This window comes from Spea bombifrons, chromosome 9 (genome assembly GCF_027358695.1).
Source record: "Spea bombifrons isolate aSpeBom1 chromosome 9, aSpeBom1.2.pri, whole genome shotgun sequence".
NCBI classification, from domain to species: domain Eukaryota; kingdom Metazoa; phylum Chordata; class Amphibia; order Anura; family Pelobatidae; genus Spea; species Spea bombifrons.
The window spans coordinates 32,053,669-32,080,051 of NC_071095.1; the positions used below are offsets into that span (position 1 = coordinate 32,053,669).

General features: G+C 41.1%; 1 protein-coding gene across 1 annotated transcript in view; it reads right to left on the reverse strand.

Moving 5' to 3' along the window:
- FUT8 (fucosyltransferase 8) overlaps window positions 1-25,966 on the reverse strand; it is a 64,021-nt gene extending 38,055 nt beyond the window's left edge. The window contains exons 1-2 of the mRNA XM_053475536.1: window positions 25,743-25,966; window positions 262-614 (exon numbers count right to left, since the gene is read on the reverse strand). Coding sequence (XP_053331511.1) covers window positions 262-464 — 203 coding nt within the window. The 5' untranslated portion in view covers window positions 465-614; window positions 25,743-25,966. The remainder of the gene's footprint in view (window positions 1-261; window positions 615-25,742) is intronic.
- Between the last annotated feature and the right edge of the window lie 417 nt (window positions 25,967-26,383).

Below are 26,383 nucleotides of genomic sequence, written 5' to 3' on the forward strand. Positions count from 1 at the left end.
TTTGAAAAACCTTCAGAATAGCTGTGTCTTTTCCAGCAAACATTTTGTTACATTTGTTAACAGTATACTGCTTACAAAATAACACAGGTAATACTAATTCCACTTTAAACAGATACCAAAACTCATGGGAAATTAAAACACACTTGAAACACACACATTGAAAAAAGAAGAAAAGTGTGCAGACCTGGCTTTCAAACAGAACTGCAAACTTACTGCAAATAGTTTACTAAAACTAAATCACCAAACCATGCTAAGCAGTACCTGAGAGACTCTGCCATTCTTCTCAAGTCCTCATTTTGCTGTTTCAGTCGTTCAAGTTTTGCCAATATCTTAGACAACTCTCTACTGGAGTGGTCTGGGTTATCATTATCTCGTACCAAGTGTCCACCAATATAGAACAGTAATGATCCCCAAGCAAAAAGGATAAGCATTATCCAACGCCATGAACCTGTCCATGGTCGCATCTTCAGCAGTAACGAGGAATATCCTGTCTCATGAAAGAAACATTGTATGTCCTTTGACGTGGTCTTCAAGATATCTGGCCAGCCTCTTTCTTTCTCTATGTTCACCACCTCCTAAGTGCAAGACTCATTTTGGGTTTTTTTACCGCTACCCTGGGGAAAAAGAAAGCAAGTATAAATTAAGTATTCATTACACAACAATGGTATACTAGGTCAAGAATAAGCAGCCTGATTGAAATTAAAACAGATTTTCAAGCAACCAAACTGCGTTAAATACCGGTACGTATTGGAGTTTATGTGCACAGATTCCAATGCACTTTGTAGCATAAAAATCAGCACAAACATTCTTTAGTTATTGGAGTTAAAAAAAAAAATATAATAATAGATTTAAGGCTCATTTAACTCTTCCCCAGCAGCTTCTAATAAAAACCGAGAGCATGTGTCAGCACAAACACTACCGAGAATCTACACGAAATATGCTTCATGTCTGCACTTCAGGCTTCAGGAGAGGCAACTAGAAGAGGAGTTAAATGAGAAGTTTAATTTGCATGAGGTAAAATGTGATGGAGTCAATGCAAAAGGGACTCAAATATGCATCGAAATATAAAAATAAAATTTGGGCAGGGGCGGGCTGGGCCGGGGGGCAATTGCCCCCCAGGCCGCCCGAAATCTAATCTAAACGGCCGCTGGGTGCTGATGCCGCCGGCCGGCGCTACTTTAATACTTTTTTTTAAAATTTAATATGGCAAGCCGGATTGGCTATTAAACAAAAAAAAAAATAGTATTAAAGCAGCGTGGCCGGCGGCATCAGCACCCAGCGGCCGTATGCGATGGCCGCCAAGTGATGGGAGCAGCGTGAGGAGTGAAAGCTCCGCCCCCTCGCACTCACCTTTCACCCCTCACGCTGCTCCCATCACTATGCGGCCATCAGATTGTTGGAAATTGAATCTAAACGGCCGCTGGGTGCTGATGCTGCCGGCCGGCGCTACTTTAATACTTTATTTATTTATTTTTAATATGGCAAGCCGATCCGGCATATTAAATAAATAAAAAAAAAGGATTAAAGTAGCTCCGGCCGGTGGCATCAGCACCCAGCGGCCGTTTAGATACGTTTTCCAGCAGTCTGATGGCCGCATAGTGATGGGAGCAGCGTGAGGGGTGAAAGGTGAGTGCGAGAGGGCGGAGCCACTTCACTTGACTTGCCCCCGAGGCCTTAGGCTGCCAGCCCTCCCCTGAATTTGGGGTACTAGACTGTTTCTTTGGTACCAGTTTCTCTCCATTTGCCATCTCCACCAGGACTAGCCAAAGCTTCGGTGTTACTTTCCCCTCCGGAACTTTTTGTAAATCCAAGATATTTCAAGGATTAAGGTTGGCCAAGAGGAATATAATTTAACCACTTTGGTAATAGCATTTTTTCAAAGTAGATTTGGCAGTTTTCAAAAATCCTATATTTTGTAATTCACAAAATAAATCTAGGAATGGTGTTTAGAGACTAAAATAAGATGTATTTATGTATCAAAAATCCACCTTGTTTGTATACCATGGAAGCAACCATTTAAACAGCTCACAATTATTTCTCTTTTCATGGCCAGGACTATTTTGTAACTCACAAACTCACAAACCAGGGCTTTTTAGGACTCCACTCTGATATTGTATTTATGTATCTATTACCTATTACATTGAACTTAAAAATAGAAGAAATTTGAAAAAAAAAAATATTACATAGTTACATAGTTATATAGGCTGAAAAAAGACATCCTATATCTGTTAATTTGTTGCTGTTGATCCAAAAGAAGGCAAAAAACCCCCCCCTGGTTTCGCTCTTTACAATTTTGAAAAAAATTCCTTCTTGACCCCAAAATGGCAGTCAGATTTCTCCTTGGATCAATAAGCTGTTTCCCCATAATTAAAGATTATATCCCTGAATATTATGTTTTTCCAAGTATCCATCCAGTTGCAGTTTAAACGTCTGTACAGACTCCGATAAAACGACCTCTGCAGGCAGAGAATTCCACATCCGTATTGTCCTTACTGTAAAAACCCTTTCCTCTACTTTAGTCTAAATCTCCTTTCTTCCAGTCTGAGTGCATGACCACGTGTCCTATGCATAGTCCTGTTTATGAACAGATTTCCACACAATGGTTTGTACTGGCCCCGAATATATTTATATAATGTTATCCTATCCCCTCTAAGGCGCCGTTTTTCTAAACTAAACAGATTTAAATTAGTTAACCTTTCTTCATAACTATAGTGTTCCATTCCTTTCATTAATTTTGTAGCCCGCCTCTGCACCCTTTCTAGTGCTATGATATCCTTCTTTAGAATAGGTGCCCAAAATTGCACAGCATATTCAATGTGCGGCCTTATATACATATTATACAAATATAAACATATTTTCTCGCAGATGCACACAACTAAGGAGCTAAATGAGATTATCCCAAAATATGTGTTCTAATTTGGAAACATGTAAAGATTGTATCTACTTTGGAAATAACTGCAACTATTATAAGCTGTTTCTTATTAGATAATTGAAGGGGATATTACAATCAATAGAAAGAAACAAAAATGGTATTCAGCAAGCTTTAACAAGTATAAAACAAGTTGTTTATTTCAAGTTATTCAGACTTATTCATCACTGTTAGGCTTAAGTTAAATAAGGTATCAGATCCTCTCAAACACTCATTAGCTGCGTTACTGCAACCTAAAATCAGAGCCCTACATTAAGGAGGCAGCGGGAGCTTAGGAAGATGAATGTGTGGCTGCGAAAATGGTGTAGGGAGGAAGGATTTGGGCAGACTTTGCAGTCGTCTACAGACTCATCGTAGGGATGAACTTCACCTCAAAGATGAGGGGGCTGGTTAGAGGGTTGGAAGAGATTTTAAACTAGAGTGGGGGGCTAAAGTTAGCTTTAAAGGGGTAGCTAGAGGAGGTACAAGGAAGGGCTTAGCTTTGGGAAGTTAGGAAAGGAATTGTGTGATCAGTTTAGATATTGAAAAAGCTAAACCACAACACATGTTAAAAAATAGCTTGGTGGTGATGTGTACAAATGCCCGTAGTTTAATGAATAAGATCCCTGCGCTTAATGCATTAGTGACAAGTGATAATGTGGTTGTTCGCATTGGTGTGATGTATAGACCCCCCTGGACAAGAAGAGGAGCTTGACAATCTACTACTTAAATAAATTACTAACGTCAATGAAAGGTGATGTAATTATTATGGGAGATTTTAATATCCCTGATGTAGACTGGAAAAACCAAACAGCTGGGTTTAACCAAGAGTAGACATCCTAAATTCCTTACATGGACTATGTCTAAAGCAGTTGGTAGAAGAGCCAACAAGGAAATACAAATACAAAGCTAAACTTAGAGAGGCAAGGCACATACTGACGAGAAAGTTGCCGGGTCAACAAAAAAGAGTGATAAAGCCCTTTTTAGATATAAAAGTGACAGAAGAAAACATTAACTAGGAAAAATGAAAGACAAATGAAAGGATTTATGTAAATGAGTATAACGAGCTAGCTGACTCCTTAAATAAATACTTCTGTTCTGTTTTTACACAGGAGGATGACTGTGACGGACCTTTGTTAGCCAAGAGACATGGGGTGACATGTAAAACAGCTGTGTTGACGGAGGAAGACGTTCCAATGGCACCTGATGGGATACAACCAAAATTATTAAAAGAGCTTCAAGGTGTCCTGGCAAAACCATTAGCAGATCTATTTAACCAGTCACTGCACCAAGAAGGTAGTAGGGAATATCTTAGACAACTCTCTGTTGGAGTGGTCTGGGTTATCATTATCTACTACCAAGCGTTGTTTATCTCTCCCTCTATTGCCGAGATTCCCCCATCAGTTTCCCTCAATGTTAATGGTGCTATCATCTCCCCATCCCCTCATGCTTGCTGTCTTGGTGTCACCCTTAACTCCAACCTTTCGTTCACCCCCTACATTCAGTCTGTCTCTAAAAACTGCCGTCTCCATCTTAAAAACATTGCCCGCATCCGTCCCTTCCAAACACAGCATGCCACTAGGGCTCTTTCCATGCCCTTATTATCTCCTACCTCGATTATTGTTACTCTGTCTTAGCTGGTCTCCCTACTCTACAATCCACCATGAATGCTGCTGCCAGACTTATCTTCCCCTCCCATCGCTTTACTAACGTCTCTTCCCCTCTGTCAGTCTCTTCACTGGCTACCCATGCGCTTCAGGATTCATTTCAAAATCCTCTTACTTTCAAAGCCATTCACAGCGGTTCCCCTACTTACATCTCCTCACTCATCTCTAAATACACTCCTAACCTGTCTCTACGCTCCAATGATCTCCTCCTATCCTCTCCTCTGATTTCTAGCTCTCATGCGCGCTTACAAGATTCCTCAAGGGCTGTCCCTATGCTCTGGAATGTTCTCCCCCGGCCTATCCGTCTTTCTCAGTGCATTCATTCCTTCAAAAAATCAATCAAGACCCACGCTTACAACATTGCACACTTTACGCCCTCCCATATTCCTTTAGCTCACCTTTCCTATTCCCTCTCCTGCAATACTTATAGTAGTGTGGCTGTTCCAACCCTAACTACGGCACTTTTGCCTTTTACCAATTGCGTAATACCCCCAAATCCCTCTAGATTGTAAGCTTATTTGAGTAGGGTCCTCCTCACCTCTTGTTTCTGTAAGTCAAATTGTTATGTTACATAATACTTGTTATGTCCTGTCTACCCACTGTACAGCGCTTTGATGGCGCTATATAAAACAATAAATAATAATGATAATAACTGTAGTGTCAGTAACAATGGAAGAGTAATTTCTGATGACTAAAAAGTAAGCAGAAAAAGCAATGAGGCATCTCAAAAAGCAAACAGGATGCTAGGTTGCATAGGGAGAGGCATTCGAAGCAAGGAGAGGGAGGTGATTATGCCACTTTACAGATCTCTGGTCAGGCCTCTCCAGAAGGATTTCAATAAATATTAATTCATAAGTTAACTATTTTTCATATTTAATAAAAAACTATGAGAAAAAACGCCTTGTTTATATATTTATATTTTCTTTTATTTACCAAACTGCCCGCAGTTATGCACATCTGACCCCCAGGTTGCTACTCTGCCCCCAGATATGCCAGAGATTCCACTGTGCCCCCTGATATACCTTTTACCCCCAGATGTCTTATGCTCCCTGATATGCCTAATATAGATATGCCTTATACCCCCTATATGCCACTGTGCCCCCTGACATGCCTTATAACTTCCAATATGCCACTCGCCCCCATTTATGCCTTATACCTCCCTATATGCCACTGTGCACCCCGATATGCCGCTCCGCCCCACATAAATGCCCTGCACCACCGTGAAATTCATTATACTCCCTGATTCACCACTCTGCCTCCCAGATATGCCATTCTGAAATTAATTATACCCCCTCCCCCAGATATGCCTCCCTGAAATTCATTACACACCCATACACCACTCTAACTCACCCATACATCTCTCTGCCTTTCTCCCCCTCCCATACACCACCCTGCCTTTCTCCTCCTCCCATACACCACTCTGCCTCCTCCCCCTCCCATACACCACTCTGCCTCCTCCCCCTCCCATACACCACTCTGCCTCCTCTCCCCTCCCATACATCACTCTGCCTCCTCCCCCTCCCATACATCACTCTGCCTTTCTCCCCCTCCCATACATCACTCTGCCTTTCTCCCCTCCCATACACCACTCTGCCTCCTCCCCCCTCCCATACACCACTCTGCCTCCTCCCCCCTCCCATACACCACTCTGCCTCCTCCCCCTCCCATACATCACTCTGCCTCCTCCCCCTCCCATTCATTACTCTGCCTCCTCCCCCTCCCATACATTACTCTGCCTTTCTCCCCCTCCCATACATCACTCTGCCTTTCTCCCCCTCCCATACATCACTCTGCCTTTCTCCCCCTCCCATACATCATTCTGCCTTTCCCCCCCTCCCATACACCATTCTGCCTTTCTCCCCCTCCCATACACCACTCTGCCTCCTCCCCCTCCCATACGCCTCTCTGCCTCTCTCCCAACTCCCTGGTGTTTTGTGAACCTCCGTTGCTGACCGGCACTTTCACTGGAGCTGATAGTAGCTATGCAGATCTATTGTACTTCGGCACTGAAGTGCAGCGGAAGTGAAGGGGAGTAATGGAGGCTGTCTGCGCACATCGCGCAGACCCCCACCAGCTGACAGAGAGGATGATCCTCTGCAGGAGAGAGCCGGTGGGGGTGTGCACGATGTGCACAGACAGCCTCTGTTACTCCCCTTCACTTCCGCTGGGGCCTCTACATCATGTGATGCTGGCACTGCATCGTAGGAGCCCCAGAGGAAGTGGAGGGGAGAGGCGCAAGTTGTCTGTTTCATTATCGATTATTATCGATTTTATCGATTAGTTGTTGCAGCCCTGGTTAAAGGATCTTAATATGTATAGCTTGGAGGAAAGAAGAGGGGATGCAATAGAAACACTTAAATACTTAAAGGGATTTAACAAAGTACAGGAGGCAAGCTTATTTCAAAGGAGGAGCAACATTAGAACAAGCAGTCATGGTCTAAAACTTGAAGGCCAGAGGCTTAGATGTAATGTAAGGAAGTTATACTTTACTCTGAGGGTAGTAGATAAATGGAACAGTCTCCCAGTAGCAGTGGTGGAGGCCAATATAATAAGGACATTTAAACAAGCATGGGATAGACATAAAGCCTTTCTCGCCATAGGACCTGACCAAAGACCGATAGGGGTTTAAACCTCTTACATCAAGAAAAATGGGCAGACTAGATGGGCCGAATGGTTCGAATCTGCCATCAAATTCTATGCTTTTATGTTTGATATTTTTCTAGTACAAAAATATGCCAAGTCTACCATCATGCATGGGAAAAGGGAATCAAGTCCTCTAGATTCAGATAAATAGTCAGTCATACGGGAACCCAGCTTGAACCGGTTTATTTTTCATAAAACAGATGGTACAACACAACTCAACAATTTGAGTGGGCAAGCTTGATGCTAATCTATGCTGGAAAGAATATGTTCAGGCTGACACATAGATCCACATTCAGTGGACTTATCCAAAGCCAGTCTGAAAGAGGAATAGCATAACAGTCATCCGTTTCGTGAGATTCTTTCTTCTCAAGCACCGACCTAAAATTTTATGGCAATGTTAATGAAGTCTAATTATCTAATAAAACCATTTTCAGTCATAGTCTGAGTATGAGAGTCCCTCTTGGTGATTAAGACAGAGATATTCTATTGTTCACCACAAGTGGTAGTATAAAAACACAAACAGCTAATATGCAGCTACATGAAGACATTATCTGTAAAAACTAGAACAGTTTAAAACAATATTTAACCCCTTAAGGACAGATGTTTTTATTTTTTGTAACCTTAGTGGCAATGGTTTTAACATTTCCACGGTGCAAATGTGTGCAGTTGTAATTTTCTTCTTTCGCAAGTTATATATTATTTTTTCAGGACAAGAATGGCTTTTTTAGATTCTGTTATTTTGATTGTATCATATAATTTACTCTAAAAAAAAGTATAAAATATGGTGAAAAATTTAGGGGGGAGAAAGCACGTTTTCTCATTTTTATTTGAAAAATCTTTTATCATCTAAAACAGCTAATGGAAAAACCTGCTTAATTGATTCTAATATTTGTTCTGAGTTTAGAAATACCCAATCTGTTTATGTTTGTTTATAGGGCAATAAATACAAGTAGCTTATGGCTCTTTACTGCCCCATATCGTATTTGGGACATCAGTTCAACTGACCCCATCAAACCATACATGTTTGAAAACGATATGCCCCAGGGTATTTCAAATGCTAGTATTTTAACACATTCCCTGCACACATTTTACCACCAGCGTTTGTCAAGTGTTGCAGTAGTATTTGTTGTGGGGTTTTTTCCACGCACACTTCAGGCATGAATTTACTTTTATTTTGGGACATCTTTACCCGTCCTTACTGTGGGGAAAATTTTTAATAAAAATAATTATATAATATTGGGGAATTTCAGTCCTGCTCCACAGGGCTGGATGTGCCTATGATGTGCCAGTGTCTGCCTGCTCATGTCCAGTGCTCTACTATTACTGCTGCTGTACCTCCTGTGACAGGACATGGACTTCACTACTCTACATTGTGCTCCACCAAGGGCATTCTATCCACAGGACATCAGCCATGACATGAGAGTGGTTGGTGGTACTGTCCATGAGTTAATGTAAACGATCAAGATACTCTGCTTTCATTTTCTTCTCACTCGTTTTAAAACAAACAAAAAGCTTTCTAATTAGCAGCCACTTATAAGAGGGAGGACTGTTACATACTAAAGTATCATGTGACATGTTAAAGGTGTTAAGGTAATACTGAGTACTTTTTGTCTACCCTTAACAATGGCGGGATCCACTATTGTTGCTATTAAAAGCGGTCACAACTGCCATTGTGGTTGATTTTGCCACTGGCAAGAGGGCGGGGCGTCCTTTAAAAAAAAAAAAAAAGTAAAATGTTCACTAGAGGGTCTCCAGACCCTATTGAGAACTCTGGCTCCATTTGCAGGTTGAATACCGGTACTGCATTCAACCATGCAAGTCAATAGAGCCCATCTTTCTAATCACAATGTGATTAGTACAATATTTTTTAAAGTAATAATAAAAAAAAAAAAAAAAAAAAAGCTAAAATTTAAAAGCGGAACCATCCAGTTCCAGCAAAATGGAAAAAAAACCCAAAAACAATAAAATAAATAAAAAATTACTTTTATTATTATGAACAAGTGCTAAGATTAGCAAAATAGCAGGGTCTCAGAGAATAGCGCGGTATCTTCCCAAAAATCTTGACATGGAAATAGTTAAAGTAAAAGCATTTAAAATACGGAAGGGGTGTCTAATTTAGAAAAAAATATTGGCTTGACGGGGTAAATTGGGAGTGCTTGGGGAGCTACAGTTCATTGAGGGAACCATGAATGCTAACATGTACTGTGACATACTGAAGCAGAGCATGATCCCCTCCCTTTGGAGACTGGGCCGCAGGGCAGTATTCCAACGTGATAACGACCCCAAACACACCTCCAAGATGACCACTGCCTTGCTAAAGAAGATGAAGGTAAAGGTGATGGACTGGCCAAGCATGTCTCCAGACCCAAACCCTATTGAGCATCTGTGGGGCATCCTCAAATGGAAGGTGGGGGAGCACAAGGTCTCTAACATCCACCAGCTCCGTGATGTCATCATGGAGGAGTGGAAGAGGACTCCAGTGGCAACCTGTGAAGCTCTGGTGAACTCCATGCCCAAGAGGGTAAAAGCAGTGCTGGAAAATAATGGTGACCACATAAAAGTTTGGCACTTTGGGCCCAATTTGCACAGTTCCACTTAGGGGTGTACTTACTCTTGTTGCCAAGGATTAGACATTAATGGCTGTGTGTTGAATTATTTTGAGGAGACAGCAAATTTACACTGTTATACAGGCTGTGCACTCACTACTTTACATTGTAGCAGAGTGTCATTTCTTCAGTGTTGTCACATGAAAAGATATAATAAAATATTTATAAAAATGTGAAGGGTGTACACACTTTTGTGGGATACTGTATATATGTGTTCTAAACTCAACTGAGAATCTAAAATAAAAATGTCAGCTCTGGTTTGTCGAGAAGGGTAAACAATTTACTTCAAAAGTAATATATTGTTTTTATGATCCTACAAACATAAAAGGAACAACTGAATAGTGGTACCAATGTTCTGCCCCCTTTCCTTTGTGGGGCTGATGTACACTTACATGACGTACATCATGTTGCCTACCCTAAACCTTGGAGTCCATTACACCCTCTTTGAAATACTTATGGGGCATATTTTTGTGTTCATTGTATTTACTACTATATTCCTATTCAATCTTAGTTGCTCATAAGTATTAAAGCCCAAAATAAAATAACCATGTTTTGCAATACATATAAGAGTTAAAATGTATAGAAATTGCACATGTGGGAGGATTTTAGATAATCTCTAAAGAGATTAGGTAACATATCTTTAGAGCAAACAGTAAATACATAGCTATAACGTTTTAAGAAGGTCATTTTCTCTGATTTAAGGTGGGGCTGCAGAGAACAGTGATATTCTTCTCTACCTATGCAGAAATATCACAGACTTTCAGCATAAACCCTAGGGACAGAATAAAAGAACAATGTTATTTCCCCTTTGGCAAGTTTACTTGGGACTAGTATAGAAAAAACAGGTGATGAAATAGCAGCATAAGAAAGGTAACAAAACAATGCACATCAATATTGCAGATGACACTAAAAGCCATATTGATAAATGACACTAAAAGCCATCAAAAGCAAGCAAGAGACTAACCTTAAAATAAATTAACCTTAAAATATACATAACAATTAATATTCAATTTTATTTACATACCACTTTACACAGTATAGCATATCACAATATCAAAGAGACAACACAATAAATAAATTGGAGAACCTTGCTTGCAAAAGTACGTGGCCACTTAGTTTGCAGATAAACATAAAATAAATAACCCAATAAACATAGCTTTGTATAGGGCAACTGAAAAAAAAAATCACACACAAACTCAGCATCAGTGGTATATGCATGGAAACAATAAATACAGGTTGCACCCAAGGGACTTGCCTCAGCACCCAGATTGCACCCACAAGAGTTGCCCCAGCACCCAGATTACATACAGACATGGGATATTCACAGATTGCATTCAGAGGATTTAACCAGCGCCCAGATTGCACCACAATAGTTTCTTCTGAGTCTGGCTCACGCAAACCTTTTATTCATTCTATACCCTTAGGCACAAAACAATAACAGTAATGGATAGACACATATACACTCAACACACAGACATATAAATACTTTTAAACCCCAAGCAAACTCTCTCCTCTTTCTCAAATGTTCCCAATGTTGTGCATCTCTCCTCTTTCTGGTTCCCACGTTTTATCTCTCAATTTATCATTATATCTATTCCTCTTTCATATTTTCTCTCCCCTTTCTCTCTCTGTTTTCCTTATCCCTACTCTTTGTTTCTCCCCTCCTTGTTATCTATCCCATTTCTCTTTGATCCACCTTCTCATTATCTCTTCCCTTTATTTTTATCTCCCCTCTGTTAATCTCCTCCTATTTACCTCACACTATCCTTACTCTCTGTTTATCTTCCCCTTTGGTTTTATCACTCACTTTGATCCTTCCCTTTCTCATTATCTTATATCTCTCTTCATCTCTGACTTTCTCCCTACCACTTTCCTTTCTCTTTATCGCTCCATTTTCTTATGATTTATTCTATAAATGTATAGATTATTTTAATAGAAATCCCTAAGAGTGTTGTGATGCTAATAGGTAGAACAGTGCAAAAACTGCCTCAACTGCAACAATGGGGTTAAAATTATAGATTTACAGACCATTTCTGAACTTTCCATTCTATACAGATCTGATTCTTTGCTGCTATTCATGCACATTGTGCGCTGTTCTATCAGCATCATTTAAACTGGCATTTGGACAGCATTTAGTTCCTATTCATTTTGGTGGCTGCATCTTCCCTTCGGATGCTACTGGCAACTGGGGGTGAATGCCAGGATAAAGCTTCATATGTCTCAGCACCATTAGCCGACAGTATCGTGAGAGACCAGTGAAACAAGAGGTCTGCGATGCTGCCAGCAATTGATGCTGAGCACTGGATACATCAGATCCCATCATTCACCTACAGTCGCGGGGAGCATCAGATGGGAAGATGCAGCCACCAAAGAGGAACAAGAAGAGGCAAGAGAAGACGAAGAAATGGATACAAAAGTGGTTGTGTAGAAGGTAGGGAGAAATTGTGAGAAAGCATGAGTGTGAGAATGAGAGTGTGAGAGAATATGAATAAGAGTGTGAGAGTGAATGGAAAATTCCAAAAAATGCAAATGAAAAAATGTGGTGCTCTTTGATTCACTTTAGTTTGTTTCGTCGGGGTCCTTCCTCGTATTTGGATTGTTAAAATTGAAACTCCCTTCAATCCGAATGCACATCTCTAGTGTGTACCATCCTCTTAACACACTAGGAAAATTGAGTGTCCCCATAAGGGGGCAGCAATCCATCAAAAGAATTCCCTGACATGGCCACCAGATTCTGCCCATTCCCCATCAGTAATACATGGCCCCTACCCCAATAGCTTAATCTTTTTAGTTTTACTAATAGCAAATGTATTTATTAAGACAGGGCATAGGTAGCCTGGTGTGCGCAAACTAGCACAGTGAATATGTGATAAATCACAAGACTCCCTCTTTTCTCTTCCTTAGCACAGCCAAAAACGTCGCCCAAGGCACCGGTTTTTGTTTGGTTTACAGAAAATCTAGTCCTATTAGAAACTTTAAAATGGAATTTTGGACCTCCACTACAAAGGGAATGAATACTTCAGTGGCACAAATAAATAAATAGAATGAATTTACCACTAGAGCGGTGTTTAAGGTTAACTATGACTGCATATGTTCTTGGCTTTTACACGTATGTATCTGAAAAGTTCCTACCCTTTACTGCAGAGCTCTACTGACACCAAAACGGCTGTATATAGGTGGAGTTCTCTGACCTATGCAATTCCACCCTGTGTTACGCTCAACACTATGTACACCAGGCGTTTGCAAACAAGGGAGCCCATGTCATTTGATCTAGGTTACTTTGATTTGAAGACTTTACATTTTGGAATGAGCAGGACTGTGTATAGACATACTGGTCAGAGGTTTAGATGTAATGTAGGGAAGTTTTCTGTGCCATCCAAGTCTATGGTTGCATGTATTTGCTTGCAGCAAATTTTAGAAACAATGCTGTAAAAAAATTACAGCTGAAGACATTTTCCTGGGAAAGCATCACAATTTAAGCAACTGAATATAAAACAGCTTAACTGTTCAAAAGAAAAATTTCTCACATACCAAACAACATTGGTTGTGCGGGGCACTTGAATTTGGCTTCGTGGGCCCCCCTTTAAAATAGGTATAGTTAGTGATTTAATCTCAAAACCCCTATATAAAAAGAGGCACAAATAGTGAATGGTGTTATGAAAGATGTAATGTAAGAGTATTATCTTGTTGGCTTGCTAGCAGTCTGAGGAGTTACATAATTATAGCCCAATAATACAGTTGGCTTTATGTGACCAGATGCCAAGAAAAGTTATTGGTAACGATGGTTAGCACAAAAATAGTTAAATTGTATAAATCTATAAATGTAATGATACATCTACTAATGAATGCAGTGTATCAACAGGTGATGGATCCTTAACACATTTAAAGATTGAAAGAAAGTAAAGTATTTTTAGAATAACCACATACAACTTACTTCTGCTGCCACACTGTTGTCTTCACAGGAGAAAGTGCTTTTAAAACTACTTGATAAAGTTACTGGAGAAGGACGACATTCAGAACACGTCACCAATGTAATCTGAGCTGAAGTGTCTCTACCTGCCTTGCTTGGCTGCTGGCTAGTATTTGAGAACACACCACAAAACATGTAGACAAATATGTCAGGGGCACAAAAGAACAAATAGGCTTAAGTGCATGAAAAAGTGCGTAGAATAACAGCAATGTGAGTTGTGCAGGAAACGTATAGAGAGAGCTGTACAATTATGCAAAATTCCATTTATAACACATACAGGCATTTACTAACCTTTCATGTGTCATAATACAATATTGTGATGTCTATGAAAAAGCAAGCCATAAGCAGACATTGTATGTTCTATTTTTGTAGTCTCATTTCATGTTATGCCGAAAATGTTAATTTTAGAAAAAGTGTCTAAATTTTATTGTTGTATGTATTGTGTACTATACGTCGCAGAAACCTCAAACCGGAAGTCTTAAAGAAAACAATGTCAGCAAAGAGCGTGTTCATCTTCAAGGGAAATGTCTATATATAATAACAAAGATACAACCAAGTTTCGAAGAAAGTGTTATACGTGGGACATAATGTATTCACATGCCTACCCACCCAACTTTTATGAAGCATACATGGCTTGAACATTAAAAGTTTCAGTACTTATGGTTTATTAAAAAAAAGATTAATGTTAATATAGAATTTAATAGCAGATGAGAACTGTTCAGTCCATCTAGTCTGCCTACTTTTCATGACCTAAAGATTCAGTTCAGTTCTTAATTAGCCCTTGTTTTTTCTCTTAGATGCTGATCTCACGCATGTTTAAATTGCATCATTATATTAGCCGCTACCACTTTTGCTGGGAGGCTGTTTCACATATCTACCACATTATCAGTAACGTAAAGATTATGGTCTCTTGTACTAACATTTCTCCTCCTTTAAAACAAACTTCCTTCCTGTACTTGACACGCAAGTACAACATCCTGAAAAGACTTTAGGATATGCTAAAGCATTGGCTACTGAAACAAAGCGCTGATACAGTTGATGCTTAAAGTTTACATACACCTCAAGCTCCACATGTTTCACGTTACCATACATTTCTTCTGGCAAGTTAACCCCTTAATGACAAGACTGTTTCTTACTCGTAGTACATTTTGGGACAAAGGCTCTTAACATTTTTCAGTGTTGCTATTTTAGCTGTAATTTTCTTCTCATTTCGTGCTCCCACACACATTCTATATTGTTCTTTTCAGGACAAACAGGGCTTTCTTTAGATACCATTATTTTATCATGTCATCTAATTTACTATAGATATAAAAAAAAGATAACATATGGTGATTTTTTGCTATTTTTTTAAAAAAATATATTTTACTCATCTGCAAAAACTAATGAAAATACCTGCTAACCTTACTACCAGCCTTTGTCAAACTTTATGGTAGTATATTTTGTTTTTGTATTTTTTTCCACACACGTTGTACTCCAGGTATAAATTTACCGCACCTGGATATGTCCATGTCAAACACCCCAATATGTGTTCAGTAACATCTCCTGAGTGCAGTGATACACCCCATGCATGGTTTGTTGGGTTATTTGGGAGGTAAAAGGCCACCTTTGTGAGGTGTATTTTTTTTTTGGGGGACATCTTTGAAGCCGGCCAATTCAATTTACCGCATCAAATCATACATTTTTTTAAAACTAGGCACCCTGTGGGCATTTATAATGACAATATTTTAACTCTTTCCATGCAGGAATTTTTTGGTGAAAGCGGGGAATTTTTACCATATTGTTTTTAATCACACTGATTAGTGAGCTGGGTTCCAATGGCCTTAACTAAAGGTCAGCCCCGAAACTTTATAGGCCCAGAAATCAGTGAAAGGAAAAGTAAAGGTTTTGTGTTACTTAATCTATTTCAATCTGCATATTTTATTAAAAAGGATTAGCGGCAGTAAATTGTGGCTTCAGGCATCCCGTGTATGATGACTTTTTATAGTGTACTGATGAACTCCCAATACCATCACATTATATCAATATGCGTTTGAAAATCAGGAAAAGATGGGCATGGATGGTGAGCTGATTCAGTGGCGCAACGGGCCACTTGACTAGACTTGCCCCCCCCAGGTCTTAGGCTGCCAGCCCTCCCCTGGGCACAACGAAAAATCGCCACCTGCCGCTGCCTGCTATACAATCAATTACTTCGGGCTTGTTGCGGCTGCCTGACTACTGTAAAAATTACGCGCGCATCGCGCAGCGGACAGACCGCGGCGCTGCATGGGAAGGCTGTGTCTCCAATAAAGTTTTCCACACTGTGTTTTTTTCCTGTTTGGCGGCAACCACGAGGAAGGAGGACATGCAGCCAGAGAAGGGGCAGCTTTAATTTAATTGACAAGTTTTATATTTAAACACAGCCAGGTATGGAGTGCTGTGGAGTATTATAAATATATTAATAATGGATAATAATAAATATATTATTCATTATAATAGAAGTAAAATGCACAATAAATGTAATGCAATTGAATCAAACCCAAAACCTCCTGGCCCGTGGAAATAGTCTTCCACAAAACTGGTCCCTGGTGCCAAAAAGGTTGGGGACAGCTGGTCTAAAGCACGCTGCCACTGGAGCAGGGGAATCATGTTCTATGGACTGAGGAATTGGGCTTTTCTGATGAGCGTGTCTGGGTTAGGTGGATACCAGGAAAACTTTACCTGCCTGACTGCATTGTGCCAAGTTTGGTGGAGGAGGGATAATGCCATAGGGCTATTTTTCAGGGGTTGTGCAAGGCCCCTTACTTCCAGTGAAGGGAAATCTTAGTACTTGAGCATATCAAGTGACTGTTCCCCAGTTCACAAACCAAGGTCCATGAAGACATGGTTGGATGAGTTTGATGAGGAAGAACTTGACTGGCCTACACAGAGCCATGACTGCATCGAACACCTTTGGGATGAACTGGAATTGAGACTGCAAGGCAGATTTTTTTGTCCAACATCAGTGCCTGATCTTACAAACACTCTGCCCTGGATGAATGGACAAAAAATCCCACAAAAACACTCAGAAGAGTGAAAGTTGTTATAGCTGGATAAGGGACCAACTACCTACGAATGACTATGTATTCAGAATGCAATGTTATAAAAGTCCATGTTGGTGTAATGGTCAGGTACCTCAATACTTGTGTCTATATAGTGTGTGTGTGTGTGTGTATGTATGTATTTTACATATATATATATATATATATATATATATATATATATATATATATATATATATATATATATATATATATATATATATATATATTCACACACACATATGTTTAAAACAACCCTTACAAAGTTTTTACATTTACAATAAATGAAAACATTCTATGAACCCATTTACCATAAACAGGTGAACAAATGTTAGTTTGAAGGGCACAAATCATATAATAACTTAGCAGCAAAGAAAACAGAAGGATAAAGAGAAAAAAACATTTGGTAGTACATTTTTGTGCATAAAACATGTGCCTTAAAGGCATGCCTTAAAGTGCCGTTTATGTGGAAATCAGCTTCCATATATCACTAAAATCAGCAATGCTACTGTAGGGTGAGAATTTCTGGTTGACTGAAAAGTGAAAAGAATGTGGCTAGTAAAAGTTTGTTTTGGTTGATTTGCAACTCAGTTTTCTTAAAAATTTTCTTAAGTACGGGTACTTTCCCTTATAATAACAGCATTTTAAAAGCTTAAATAAGATTAAGTTATAATTACAGAAGATTGCTTTGAGTCTACAGAGATTGCTTTGGCCAATAGGGTTGAATCAATGAGGTCAGCTGTGATTTTCTCCCTATAGATGAGGTACAAAGAAATATGGAATTTGACAGCAGATAAGAACAATTTAGTCCATTTAGTCTGTCCATTTTTCTGATGTAAAGACTTAGAACCTAATCAGTCCTTGGTCTTATCTTAAGATTCAGGATAGCTTTATACCCATCTCATTCATGTTCCCTCACTGTATTAGCCGCTACCACTTCTGATGGGAGCATGTTCCATTTACTGAACATTCTGTCAGTAACGTTAAACTTCTTGTTCTAACATTTCTCCTTAATGTCACTGAGATGGCCAAGCAGATGGTCTTTCCGTTTCAGACAATTTATTTTACTGATGTATTATTCAACAAATAGTCCTCAAATTTTCCTAAAAATATTATTTTTTGCCTCGAGTCAAGATCGCTCAATGGACTGAGTGTGATCTCTTGTCTTTAGGTCGACCTAGTTGTCAAGGAAGCCTCCATGCCATGGGCTCCAACCTCCCCCTTACAAACTTTGGGGCCTGGTCTTGGAAGGGGTTCTGTTTTTGAGGAGGTGGGTACAAGGGATCCCTTGGGACTAATACTTCCACCTGGTACAGAGTGCCACATTTCCCCAATTACCAGAGACTCTAAAGACTGTGGAGCTCGGACATGGATTTGGGGTATCTGCAATTTGGGAGGGGGTTTTATGTCTGTGTGTTATAAAACCTAATAACCTGACCATGGAGGTCATAAACCTCCATGGTCAGTATTTGCACCAAGATCTGACATCCAGCCGGTTTCGGCCAGAAGTCAGGGAACCGCCCATGATTACCATCTTCCCCACAGACTACAATAGCAACTACTGGGCTGATGTGGGCGCAAATACTGAGGCGTGGGCAAAGGAGGGCCTCATGAACAACTATGTGTGGTTTTCTGTGACTATAGTACTGTTTAAATACTGGTGTGTTTTCAATAAAACTCAGTCCTGTTTTTACCTCAACATTGATTCTGTCTAATGCTTGGGGTGGGCTGCTGTCATAACTCACTGTCCTTTTCAGGACAGTACATGCACCGAATATGCTAAGCAACAGCTAGCCACAGCACCAATGCACCAACGGTTCAGCGGCATCCCCCTTCTCTCTACAATGATGGCTCTGTCTAGTGGTGAAGGGTTTAACCCCTGGTGTCTCGGCAGAAGGAAGCGCAGTTTGGCGGGGTAGCATTTTTTTTCCACACAAATTCTATTTCAGGTGTGAATTTACAGCTCCTCCTGGTATATGTCACTGTCAAACAACACCCCAATATGTAGTCAGCAACGGCTCTTCAGTACAGTGATACCACCCATGCATGGGTTTGTCTGATTGTTTGGGGCTACAAGGCCACATTTGGGAAGTACACTTTTTTTTATTTTGGTCAGTGTGTGTCTATGCCCTATTTGGGACATCTTTGAACCCGGCCACTCTGATTTACCTCATCAAACCATTCATTTTTTTTCTTTTATAGTAGGCACCCCTTGGGTATTTGAAATGCTAGTATTGTAACTCTTTTCATGCCAGGATTTTTGGGAAGATACAGCGCTAATTTTGCACTTGCTCATAAAAATAAACTATTTAAAAAATGTTTTGGACCCTGATGGCGAGATCACTGCATAATTTTAAAATTTTTATTTTTATAGATAGCTATATTTTAAAATATTTTAGTAATTAACATGCATGGTTGACCCTCTTCGAAACGTGTTTATTTTTTTTTTAAAGAACATGGCTATCATGTGAGAGGCTGAATCTCTAGCAGTAGCGCTTGTGACCACTGTCCAGAGCAGTCAAAGTGCGTCCTGGGGTCGGTGTTCAGTGCCGCTGAATGACTCGCATTTAGGCATTTCAGCAACACCATCTCTTTTAAAACGGGTGTTCGCTGCAATACAGTGTATGGCGGACGTTGACGCCATGGGGAGGGGCCACACAGGGCCCCTGATACAATCTCGGTGTTGCCTCACACATCACTGGTCATTAAGGGGTCAACGCATATGATAGCTGCATGGTCCAGTTTGCAAACGTGTGCAGATTTTGCAGAATCCACTCAAATGCATCTGTCTCTTTTCCATACTCCCAGCTAAATGCCTGCAGGAGATGTATTTGGCACGCATCTTCCAGAATGTGATATACACACCTCCTGGCTGGTTCTGGGAATGCCACAGGCCTGGGTCTGTGCAGAGCATATGCATACGTAGAGAGCTTTCCCACGGTTTTCAATTGATTCAAGCAACCAAAAACTGGCAACAATAATCAGACTATGCAGGGCTGCACTTTCTGTATCAAGTACCTCTGACAGCATTTCCTCTAGGGATGCAATTGCAACTTTGGTGGTTAATACTCAGGAGTACCTCCGATAGTTGCAGGCAGAGTCAACTTCCGCTGCTAGTCCATCGGCTGGGTTCTCCTTCCTCTCTGGCAGAATGCTGCCTGTCTCCTCCTCCACCGAAACTGGCTCCCCTGCATTTTGGGGACAGAAGCCAGTTGCACTCTGCCCTGATGCCAGCTCTTCTGCTGGGGCTGCGTAGATGGTCTCCAGGGCATGCTGCTGAACGCGTTCTAGTAGACTTTGGTATGCCCTTTACAGCTCCCAGTCCTGCATAGCAAGCTCTGTCACTCCTTCAGGATCCTGCTGCCTTTCTCTGGCATCCTGAATTTCCCAGAACCGCAATTCATAGTCACTTCCACAAGTGCCCTCTTCCTCTAAACTCTTCCACAATAATGTAGGGCTTTCAAAACCATCCCCCTCGGTAAAGCCATCTCCCTCAGGATCATATTGCTTCTGTGCTGCACACCACCCCAGCGCAAGATATTGTCGCCTAGGTCAACTTCTATGTGAACCAGCCACTCCACGTCAATTATCCATTCAGCTCTGAGCTGCCTTCCCCGGAGGTACCTCCGAGATTCTACCTGGTCCTATATACAGTGCCCTGGAAATGCCCTGTGAGGAGGAAGCAGATCCCACCTCTACCACCAATAATAGCGGGTCTCAGTATCTGAATATGCACACTTAATTCAGCTTCCCGACGACCACTGAACCTCTCGCTGATCAATACCAAAATATCAGTGGCTGAAGTTAATATAGCTACTCCCAAGAACATTAGTTGATACTGAATGCGTGATCTGACTATATATAGTTAATCTGATATGGGTTGAAAAAAGAAAAAAAATATTTTGCATATATACATGCCTCTATGATTTGGGTTTAACTGTATTCCCTTTTTGTTATTTTTGTGTATTAATTATATCTATACATACACTCAGCGGATGTGCCGGCACCGGAAGTTGTATACGCGTATTGCGTAGATGCCCCCCGCCGGCCCCGCAAGACAACCGGGAGTCTGCTCTGGTAAGTCTTGGGGGCAGAGGTAAAACGCATCGTGTGGACGTTCACCGGCTGCAGCAATGCGCGTAAACAACCTCCGCTGCCGGCACGTCTGCGCGATGTGCTTTAACAATCTCCCTTACCGGGACTCCCCCTGTGGGAATTCCCGGCAAGGGAGATTGTTAAAGCACATCGTGCAGACGTGCCGGCAGCAGAGGCTGTTTACGCGCATCACCGCTGCCGGTGAACGTCTGCACGATGCGCTTAGACAACCACCCGTGCCGGCACTCCCCCCTGGGAAGTGCTGGCAGGGGAGGCTGTCTCAGCGTATCGGAGAGTAGGATGCAGGTCCCCTGCACCGCTGCAGGGGATCTGTATCCTAAACCCGCTGCCTGGAACTGCATGTCCCGGGCGTCGGGCGCTAGACCCCGAATATAGGCCCCACCCCCACTTTAAAGACTTAAAGTGGGGGGGGGAGTGCGGCCTATATTCGAGCCAATACGGTATATATATATTATATTTTAGTAGAAGCATTATTAAACACTCATCTACAGACACCAGAAGGCTTGTTTTTTTACTCAGAAATCTCATGATGCTGCCACAACCACAAGGGATTCTGGATAGACACATGCAAATAAGGTCAGCAATGATCACCTTTTATATATAGTTTGTTTGATTAGAAATAGAGACTAGATTAGAAGTCCAGACCCAGAAGAAGCCAGTGTGGTGAAATGATTGTTGGTTGTGTTGTGTATGGTTCTCTGATGGTATGTTAACCCCTTCAGCACCGGGACGTACCTGGTACTTCCTGGTTACTGGTCACCGGTAGACCGGGACGTACCAGGTACGTCTCCTCCAAAAAACGCCCCCACATCACCACGATCGCGGTGATCGTGGAGGCGCTGCTGCTACTGTCTGCCCAGGACTCCTGGGCAGACAGCACAGCCTGTCTAAGCCCGCCCCCATGCCTACGATCACTCCCACGGAGTGATTTTGTAGGCAGAAACAGCGATTGCAGAAAGATCTGCAATCGCGGTTTCAGCTGCCACAGGCAGCTTCAGGGAAGGGGTGGGGGTGTTGAATGGGTCCCCACACAAGTGTGGGGACCTGACCCAACACCCCCCTGCTGCCTGATCGCTCCATGAGAGCGTCAGTGCAGCGTTAACCCCTTCAATGCCGCAATCGCATTGAAGGGGTTAATTCCCGTTTTGTAGGGGGCTCTGCTGCTGGTGGTCTGCCTGGAAACCCAGGCAGACCAGCAACAGCAAAAACGACCCCCCAGAAGTCCTCTGATCAGTCCTGTAGGACTGATCAGAGAGACTCCTCCCCTACAATCTCCAGTCTGTTGGAGATTGTGTCCCAGCTGCCAGAGGCAGCTTTAGGGACAGGGAGACAGGGTTCTTTGGTCTCCACATGAGTGTGGAGACCAGCCCCCCCACCCTCACCCTTCCTCAGTTAACCCCTACCCTCCTCTTCCTCAATTAACCCCTTCAATGCTGCGATTGTGTATGACCCCCATCGCAGCATTGCAAGGGTTAATATTAGTCCCCACAAGCTTGTGGGGACTAAATACCAGTCAATGCTGTGCTTCAATGGAGCATCAGCATTGAAAGAGTTAAAAAAAATGTAAAAAATAATAATAAAAAAAATTTAAAAAATAAATTAATTTAAAAAAATTAATAAAATAATAATAATAAAAAAAATAACAGCACTGACCTGAAAGTCCAGGGTGCTTCCAGGTCAAATGCTGGGCTGATCAGATCGCTCCTGGCCAATAGGAGTGATCGGATCATTATGGCAGCCCACGGATGACCCTGCTCTACAAAGAGAGAGGGGTCATCTAGGGTAATTATGAAAAAACAAATTATTAATAAATGAAAAAATCATAATTATTACCTGATCACTTGTCGGTGACATTTTAAGTCGCTGATTATTGATCGTTCTCCCTGATTGATGTCAGCGGCCTAAACCTGTCACTTACAAGCAATCTGATAAAAAATATTTAAAAAAATGTAAATGCACATGTTCCAGTTTTGCCCTCATAGCTTCCTCAAATAATGCATGAACCACGCATGTGAGGCCTTGTTGGACTCATGGGATGTTGGTGAACAAAATGTGGTGCTTTCTTCCACTGTTGCACTTATGGTGTGCAAGAAATTCAGTGCAACGTTGAAATGTATGCGTTAAAAACGCAATAAAATAATTTCCCTGTGAAGTTTGGCAGGCATCAGTGAAGAAATGGCTAACTGAAAACTGTCAAAACTACCCTAGTTGAACACCTTGACTTGTCTACTGTTCATAAATGTATACTTTTATGGGGTAATTTACATTGGGGGGCTTCCAAAATCTCCCAAATGGGATATGGGCCCAGGAAACCAATTTCTGAAAATTCCAAATGTGAAAACGAAAATGCGCATGTTCCAGTTTTGCCCTCATAGCTTCCTCAAAAATTGCATGAACCATGCATGTGAGGCCTTGTTGGAACCGGGGGATGTTGGTGAACACAATTTGGTGTTTTTTTCTGCAGTTGCACATATTCTATACAAAATATAATATAAAATCTAAAGCAACATTGCAACATATGCAAAAAAAAAATAAAAATATAAAAATACCTCAAAATTTGTCAGCAATTGGCGATAAAATCCCTGTTTGAAAAGTGTCAAAATGACCCTAGTTGTACACCTTGATTTATCTACTGTTCATAAACATATAATTTTGGGGGGATAATCAGTATCTGTGACAACTATTGCAGTTATTAGACTACCATGCCAAATTTGAAAAAAATTACATTTCAAAAACGTAATGCATGCCTTGCAATATTTTCCCTATACTGGTCAAAATAGATAAAAATCCTGGCCATGTTGGGTGGTTTCCAAATCAGGACAACTTAATGAATATATTTGGGATAATTTTTTCCCATTGGTTCAATGTGTGTACAATTTGTATGTATACAAAACTGTAAAAAAATGCATTTTTTTCATTTTTTCCCCACTTTTTCCAGTTTATTTCAAATAAAACAATGTACTACCCAGCTTAATATGGTTTCAAATGAAAGCCCTACTTGTGCTGAAAAAAACAATATATGATTTGTGTGGGTGCACCAATTGTGTGGGTGCACCAATTGATAACGGCTCCGGTCCTTTAGCGACACCCTAGCTTAAAAATCCCGGTCCTGAAGGGGTTAAGCACGCTTGGCACTTCTGTTTGATGACTCCATTCTGGATACACTGTGTATGTATGTATGTATAAGCAAATAACTGCTGATAATTAATAATACCGTGAAACATTTTAAGGTGAAAAAAATAGGTATAGACTAATAATCATTCCATTGCATGTTCTGATTATGCACCCAGTTTTAAAACATTGCATCATTCGTGATGCAAGGATTTGCAAAAAGTTACTTTTTATTTCTTTTGTCAGGAACCAAAATAGTAGGCTTGTAACTCAGAAAAGCAATAGATCACTTATGTGTATTTATGTTTATAGCAGGGCTTTTTATCTAAAAGCACTCTAAATACTGTCTTAAGACACGTAAAAAGTTCTACAAGCAAGTAACCCAGGAAAGAAACTGCTAAAGCCAGAAGTTTACCAGGGAAGGTTTGCCGCACTGAAAGTTATTTTATATATATATATGTTATAAATTAATATGATGTACAAACATAAGCAAAAAGAAACAAAAAAAATCAATATAGCATTATAGCCTGTTTTGTAACTGCATCATCAAATACCATAAAGTTAAAACTAGATGACTAACAACGGAATTTTTATTTCAACAGTACATGCCTTGTCATAAAACACGTCTGTTGTTAACTGCCACATATTACAGGTATCCTGCAAATATCCGCATCAGCACAGAAATGTTTTCCACTACAGGACACGATTACCTTATAATGCATGACACAATATTCCAGAAATAAATTAATACATGCATTATGTAATAGTAAAAATATATACAATATACAAATTCATAATAAACGTATATATTTCTATAGCAAGGGCTCGCCAAACCTATAGTTTCGCAGTTACAGGATCTAGCCCAGAAAAAAAAAAACATACAGTGGCCACTTGAAGTTTTGGGCCCATTCATACTGATTTGAATGATTGTATCTGTTCCTGATACTGCTGAATCCTAGAAATGTATACTTGGCTATGTATATGTTCTTTCTATTCCACTGCATTATAAAGAATATGTCAAGGATATAATCCCATATCCTACAGTCACCGCCAACCACAACATATATGCGGCGCTCTGAAAGTGCAGTCGGTCAATGTGTATTATTGCCTGTTTGTATGACAGCACACTATGTGCTAAATGGCTGCACAACGCTGTTATTGACACAGATACAAGCAATTCCATCCACAATTCCAAACAATGGCCCACAAAACCCACCATCCGTCCCAGCTTCCCACTTCTGCTGGTGTCACACATCATACATACATGTAGTCTCATACATAGAAAGAATCCCTAATGCATGATCTTAATAAAGGAAAACCTGCCAGCACAGTACATGGCTGCTTATCCTTCACTTCAACCGGCCCTCATATACATGTACATTTACATACAGAGCCAACAATGTCTAACACCCATTTAATACAGGCTATGCCTTCACACAACGTCACGCACGCGCCCGCAAAAATACACAATTTCTGTCATCATTATGCTTCACACAACTCACCACCCCAGCAAGAATAAAGAATGCGACCCACCATCTTACAATAGGCTCCGCACTCAGTTTTGTAACATATCCTACAGGAAGCAAACACAATAACAGATATCGATACACAGCTTGACATCATGCGATATCTCCCAGCCTCGCACACATCCTTGTTGCCACCTACCAGCTAGTCCTCCTCACACCAAGGCCGGATATACGAGCCGGTGTCTTGGGCGTGTAAATCGAGCCCGTCTATTCAATGCACACAGGAAACCCTACCCGTGTTCAGCTTGAAACGAAGACGGGAGAAACATTGGCAGCAGACCTGGAAAGGAGGGTAGCGGGCGGAGAGGAAGCACACTACGCAAGCGTGGTTCTCTGTGCTAACTACAGGGACGATACGGAGGGGCGGGGGGTACAAAATCAACCGCCTGCGGCACTCTTGTCGGAGGTTGTGTACAACCTCTGACCTACTGGCTGGGTTATCCACGACGCCCACTGGGACAGCTAGGGGAACGAATCCGTCCCTGAACTGCTGTGATGTAAACGCTATGTGGGCAGACGGACTTATTACCCCCGGGCCACATCTTATCAGCCGGCCACTGGCCTTAAAGTCCCAGATCTACCATGTCCAGTGCTGACTCCAACCATTGAATGCATTTTAATTCACTTGATAGCTGAGTGTTCTGTTTAAATAATTCTCTCCCATTTGCAAATGCAGCCATCATATGCATGTTAATGCCTATGGTATTTGTGCGGTCCCTTTAAAATTTGGTGTGGCTCTGATTGGCTGTTTCAAGCTCAGAATCACAGACCACAGATGAG